General features: G+C 54.6%; 1 protein-coding gene across 2 annotated transcripts in view; it reads left to right on the top strand.

Moving 5' to 3' along the window:
• Positions 1-2006: 2006 nt before the first annotated feature.
• The window catches only part of SH3RF3 (SH3 domain containing ring finger 3), a 385024-nt gene continuing 380391 nt past the window's right edge, over positions 2007-6639 (top strand). For both annotated transcript variants that reach the window (XM_045771844.2, XM_045771845.2), the window contains exon 1: positions 2007-3903. In XM_045771844.2, the coding sequence (XP_045627800.1) occupies positions 3325-3903 (579 nt within the window). In that variant the 5' untranslated portion in view covers positions 2007-3324. The remainder of the gene's footprint in view (positions 3904-6639) is intronic.

Raw genomic sequence — 6639 nt, 5'->3', positions numbered from 1 at the left:
GCAATACTAGGCCCTCCTTTTCTTGAGGCCATGTGTGATTGGCTGGAGCTGAGTAGCACTCCCTCCTTTGCAAGGTGCAGGCCCTGCTCACTGCAGGCCCCACCACACTCTACTGCTTCACCCACTTGCACTGCTTCATGGATTTCCATGCCCTGGGCAGCCTCTGAGTATATTTGGGATTGCAACCTGTCTGCTGTGGGAGTTGGTTAAGGCAGGAGCTAAAAGGGGGTAGAGTGGAAGCAGAGGAGGTCTGAGAAAGCTGGGGCTCAGTGGCCCTGTGCTTGCTTTTGTGCGGCCTCCATAGAGAGGAAAGCTGAGCACAAATGGGTGACTCTGGGTCCCTGGCATGTGCGTCTGTTGTTCGGTCTGTGTGGCATGCCGCTAATCCTGGAAATTCTCACCTCTCCTTCTGTGCAGCGCCTGAGGGTCCTGCCAGGTTTTAGATGACCCTGCTCCTGTAGCCAACACATAGTGGTCCAGAGCTGGTCCAAGCTAGGTGACAGGGTTTTAAAACTTCCTGTCCATGACAGCATCAGATGAATATCTTTTGTCAGTGGCTAAAGCCATTGGATGAAATGCTTTTGGAGCTTTGACAGTGTTTCCTATCACGTGGAAAGTAGAGGCAGCAGGTGCAAGAGAGGGAAAGAGCATATCATCATATAGAGAAGCGTGGAGAGCAAGACACACTGTGGTCCCTCTGCAGTAAGCTGGCCCAGCTCTTAGCCTGGGGTCCTATGAGGTGCTCCTGATTCTCGCTCCATTCTCCTCATTTTAAACCTGGCTTGTTTTCTGGGATGCTGCCTGCTTTTGGATCAAGCATTTTGGGTCCTCTTGAAATTTCCCCTTTGTTGTTCTGAGGGAGGGTCAAAGAGTAAAAGGAGGAAAACGTGAAGGTGCTTCTGGGCACTGCGACATGGCCTCTGGCCCTCCTGGGAAGTCACTCCCAGCTTCCAGTCAGCCAGGCAGCTCAGGGATGCCATCCATCTCACAAGGTAGCCAGTGCTCATGTGAATAATACATACTGAAATTCACACCACTGAGACATCCAAAAAGCAGCTTGGCAAGTTTCTAGGAACTGGCAACCTGGCATGAGCTCAGGATACCTGGAATTGAGATGTTAAGTTCAAAACACCATTAGGTGATGATTCTGAGACCCTTATTTCATTATTTCTACAAACGTTCATTGAGCACCTACTATGTGCCAAGAACTGCTCCTGCACTGGGGATCTTACAGTGTAAAAATATGTAGCCTATAGGGAAGTTCCATATTCCATACTCCAATGGAATGTGATCTTAGTATGTATTAGGTTCTGGAGACACAAAAATTAACAAAATTCAGCCTCAATGATTTCATATTCTATAAACCTTATCTCCCTCACATGTAAAATGAGGTTAAAATAATTATCTCACAGGGCTATTTAGAGGATAAAAAAAATAATGCATAGGCTCGTTCTTGGCATTTAAGCCACAACAAATATTACTTTCTCCCTGAAAAGTCGAACAAGGTACACTCAATTTCACAAACCACAGCTTAGCTTGACTGGTAGGCGGGCCCTCAACACCTCTTCTGCTGTTAGCCCTGGCAAGAACTATCCGGCTTTGGGCCGCCTGGGTGGCTCAATCAGTTCGGCTTAGGTCATGATCTCAGGGTCCTGGGATCCAGCCCCCCCATCAAGCTCTCTGGTCAGTGGGGAGCCTGCTTCTCCTTCTCGCTCTGCCTCTCCCCCTGTTTGTGCTCTCCGCGAGCGCCCTCTTTCTCTCAAATAAATAAATAAATAAAATCTTAAGGAAAAAAACAAAACAAAACAAAACAAAACAAAACAAAAACAACTATCAGGCTTTGTAGCATCTAGCCCTTGGCCCACTGTGGTTTGTGCTGGGTCGGGCACGGATGGGAACAGCGCGCGCTGGGAACCCAAAGCGGCCACGAGGGGGCAGCGCACTGCAGGGAATATTCGCGGTTGACCCCAGCCCACCGCCAAACTTCCCTGCCGCTCCCGGTCCTCCGTACGTACTTCCGTTGCTCTGACGCTCCCAGAAGCCGGGGCGTCGGGAAGGAGAGCGCGAATTCCCCTTCCTCTGCGCCTCCCGAGGCGAAATTGGAGCGGGGTTCACGAGACTGCGCCGCAGTAGGCGCGGCGCGGAGCCGGGTACGCGGCGCAAGGGAGCGGGTCCAGCGGGCAGCGGCGCCGGCCTCGGACCAGCGACTCCGGGGAGGGCCGGCTGCCGCAGGGAGGAGTCCGAGCCGCCCCCGGGGCTCCTCAGCCAACCGGAGCGCCTTCCCCTGCTGCCTCGCGGGGCGTCCCCGCACCCATACCCGCAGCTACAGGCTTGTCACTTCTGCGCACCGCCTGGAAGGGGGACCCGACCGGGAGCGCTCCGGGGAGTCGTCGAGGAGGATGCCCGGGTGTTGGCTATGTACCTAAGCTGGTTGCCGGCGCTGGCGAGAAAGGCAGTCGGGATAACACCGCCCAAACTTTCCTTCGCGGCAGTGTCGGGAGGAAGCATCCCTCTCTGAGGTTCGTGGAGAGCCGGAGGGAAGACTCCGGGCCCCCGGAGGGGAGAGGGCCGATCCCGCGCTGGGGGGCGCGCTCGGAGTTCCTGGGAGCCCTAGAGGGGCCCTAAGGGACAGAACTAGTCGCCGGTGTGCGCCCAGGCGTAGGGAGGTCCAGTGGGCGCAGCGTCTCCTTTCTTGCGCTCCTCACTGACCGTGACCTCTGCGCGCTCCCCGCGCACGTGCTCGCGGCCGAGGAAGAGGAAGGTCCCCCTGAACCCGCTGGGGGCAGGGACTCCTGGACAGGCCCAGGGCGCATGGAGGCGCCGCGGGGGCGGTGCGGCTCACCAGCGGCGCGGGGGAGCGCGCACGCTGAGTCCCAGTCTCCCCCGGGACCCGACCGGCCGCTTCCCGCACTTCCTGCCGCCGGGCTCGGGGCCGCGGGTGGCCACTCCGAGCGCAGCGCTCTCTGATTGTCGTGCCCGGCGGGGCTCCTGGACGCCCGCGCGGGGTGGGGCGGATACGCGGCAGGACAGGTGTAGCCCGCAGAGGCGGGCGCCGCGCTCTTAAGGACTGGGTGGGCTCGTTTGGCCCGGAGTTGGCTCGCGGGGCGCGGAACTCCGGTCCCCACCACGCAGGCCAATCAGCGCACCACTTGGCACCGCCGCGGCCGGAGCTTCGGGCCGCCAGTCGGTGTGAAGGAAGTGCTGGCGGAGCCCGGCTCCCCAGCGGCCGCCCCGGCGCGATCCTGATGCCCGCTGCCCGCGGCGGGCCCCGCTCCGGCCCCGGGACCTAGGCAGCTGCGCGCGGCCGCCGCCGGCGCCTCCCCCATGCTGCTCGGAGCGTCCTGGCTGTGCGCGTCCAAGGCGGCCGCCGCTGCTGCGCAGAGCGAGGGCGACGACGACAGGCCGGGTGAGCGGCGGCGGCGGCGGGCGGCGGCCACGGCCGCGGCGGCGGGCGAGGACATGGACGAGTCGTCGCTGCTGGACCTGCTGGAGTGCTCGGTGTGCCTGGAGCGCCTGGACACCACGGCCAAGGTGCTGCCGTGCCAGCACACTTTCTGCCGCCGCTGTCTGGAGAGCATCGTGTGCTCGCGCCACGAGCTGCGCTGCCCGGAGTGCCGCATCCTGGTGGGCTGCGGCGTGGACGAGCTGCCCGCCAACATCCTGCTGGTGCGCCTGCTGGACGGCATTCGCCAGCGGCCCCGCGCTGGCGCCAGCCCCGGCGGTAGCCCGCCCGCACGCCCCGGCCCCAGCCCCGGCTCGGGGGCTGCCTCCGCGCTCGCGGGTGGCGGGGGCAGCGCGGCGGGCAGCGCCCCCGGCTCCCCAGTCTTCCTCCCTGCGGCGGCCAGCAGCGCCGCCGCCAGCCTGCGCGAGCTGGCGACCAGCAGGAGTGCGTCCGTGGCAAAGGTGGGTATCTACTTCACGGCGCGGCGCCACGGTGTGTGTGTGTGTGTATGGGGGTGGGGGGCCCGCGTGAGTGCAGGGGGCAGTGATGAAGGGCAGGGGAGACCACAGGTGGCTCCCCAGTGACCTTCGCCTTGCTCTTCTTTCTCCAACCAGCTTTTCTCCGTGAGTAACCCCTCAAGTCCCACTTGCCAACTCCTTGCCAACACCGTGTCTCCCTCAGCTCCCCTCCCGTAATCCTGTCTCCTCCTCTCTGAAATGCTTGTCAGCACCTGCCGTCTGTCCATTTTCCTCTCTGGAATCCCTCTTCGCACCACCTGCGCTTGCCGTGTGCCAGCATGCAGTCCTAGGGAGCCACTTGCCACCTGTTCATATGTGGTGACACCCCACCCTCCCGCAGGGTGGGCACGCCTTCCTGTCTCCTGCTAACCTGTAGTCCCTACAGTCCCTTAATGGCAGGGCCTGTTTCTCCACCTTTTTAACTTGGCTGGGCCCTCCCATCACCCCAGAAAGTCGTCTGCCTCTGAACCCCCAGACTAGCCCTGGGCACGGCCTCCGCGGGCCTGGTGTAAAAGTTAGTGCTTAGTGTTTCCCGGGTTCTGGCCGCTGGGGAGACTCTGGGCCTCCTGCCTGCGTGTATGGCAAGAGAGGGTTGAGCAGAGGGAATTGTGTGACTGGGGGTTGGAAGAACATAAATTACAAACTCCGTGTAATGGGAGGGAAGAGGTTAACCTGGAGGTGGAAGAAATGCGTGGCCCAGCCTTCTTGGACATGGTCTGTCAGGCTTAGACCTCTTTTGGGCCCTTAGGCAGGATTGCATTCCCAGGTGGGACATTGTTTGAGGGTTTGGGGTTTTTTTGTGCAACTACATTGTACAGGGTCTTTCACTGTTTCTGTTTTAGTGAAGGACTTTATCATGGGGTTTCAGTGATTTGGTTTCAGAAGCTATTTAGAAGCAGTCACTTCACACCCTCTACTACTGTTATTATTATGGAGGGGGGGAGGAAAGCCTGGGGGATGCTGGCTTAAGTGAGAAGCAAGTACTCATTTTATAGATATTTTTTTTTAATGTAGAAAATCCCACTTAGAGGTTAAAAAAAAACCATTATTGATCTATTGTAATTATCATTCATTTTAGAAAACACAACCTTGTTTCTCTACTTTTGACCCTTTAAGAAGCTGGTGGTGCATAAACCATTTAAATAATCCTTCCAATATGTGTAACAGAGAAGCTGGGAAAATTCTCACCCTCTGAATTACTACTACAACATCTTTGAGGTTAGGCACTTAAGCCCTTGGGTGTTGAGCTGCTTTGCCAAACTAGGTGTTTCCTGTGGATCAAGAATAAAGGGCAGTCAAGAACAATCAAGAAATATTTATGCCTGGGATCACTGCTGGAAGGCAGGTAGTTAAGTAGTTTTTCTTTGGTTTTAATTGTGATTAAATCCAGTTATGAGTATGCTTGTTCCCATGTTTCAAACTTTTCCTTCCAGTCCTTGCTGTTTTCATCCAAGGTGTTATAATGAAAGGTCTTTATTTGCAGAATAAGTGGGTTACCTCCTCATGCTGGAGAACTGAATGGTTTGTGGAATGATGTTTGTAGTTAAACACTAGGATGTTTTGATGAGCATATATTTACAGATGTCCTCCCACTGCATTTTATGTGAATTGTATTTGATCGGAGGTTAGGAGGTAACCTCTGAAATTTGAAAGTCGTAGCCTGAGGCAGCTCCTAGAACTCTGTGGCATTTATGGATTAAAAAAAAAATTGTTGAAGAGGTTGAACTGATAACTTTTGGCAATGACAGTAACAGGGAATTAATTTTTTGTTGGTTGGTTTTGGGATTATTGGTGGACTTTCTCTGTAGGGATATGGAGCAATCAGACTGTTCATGGCTGTTTGAGCTTCAGGGAAACTTTAGAACACAGTTTCTTTCTTTTTGTTGTGTTAATTGAGTGTGACCCTCACCCCTTTCTTCACAGGCCCACCTCATAAGGACCGAGTTTGGGTTCTGGGAAAAGTCTGAATTAAATCCAATTTTTGATCAATATTTGATCATTTTCCAAAAGGCAAAAGGAGTGAAGGTGGGGATCATAATATCTCCTAGCTTTTTACTCACTGACATGTAAGTCAGTGGGAGTCTTCTTCGACAGCCAGAAGTCCTGCATGGAGTGTTGCACTTTAAGCAACCCTATAAATTTGGCAGCTGAAAATGACTTCCAAATAGGCTTTGGGTGCTTTACTGTCTATTGGAATTGCTTTGACTCCTCATAGCAAGGCTGAATGCTGGATGTTGCTGTGTGTTGTTTAATAGATGGGCACTCATGTTATGATTCAGCAAAGACCATATATGCCTTAGTAGCAGGATGACTCTGATTTTCCTAGTGAGATGCTCAGCAGACCTTTTGGGCCAACGGGATATGTAAACATTGTAGGTATATAGATAAACAAATATCTGCTTAGATTGTGCATATGCTTACAGTTAGACATTGGGAATGTATCATGTATAAAAGGGATTAATTCTTGTTTTGGTTCTACTTGGAGTTCATGAAATAATTTTTCCACACTCTTCACTGGCATCTTTTTCGTCGGGGTTTTGGTTCTCCACAGAGCCACCTGGAATGCTCTAGCCTGGTTAGCAGAACCTCTCAGCTCTGCTTTCACCTGAGCCATTTGAGATGAGGCACTCTTTGAATCAGTTAATTATGCTGCCCTTGAAAATTTTAAACCAGGTTATA

The sequence above is a fragment of the Ursus americanus genome, chromosome 7, assembly GCF_024610735.1.
Source record: "Ursus americanus isolate L20-20 chromosome 7, mUrsAme1.1.p, whole genome shotgun sequence".
In the NCBI taxonomy this organism is placed as follows: domain Eukaryota; kingdom Metazoa; phylum Chordata; class Mammalia; order Carnivora; family Ursidae; genus Ursus; species Ursus americanus.
This window is presented reverse-complemented; position numbering and strand designations above follow the sequence as displayed.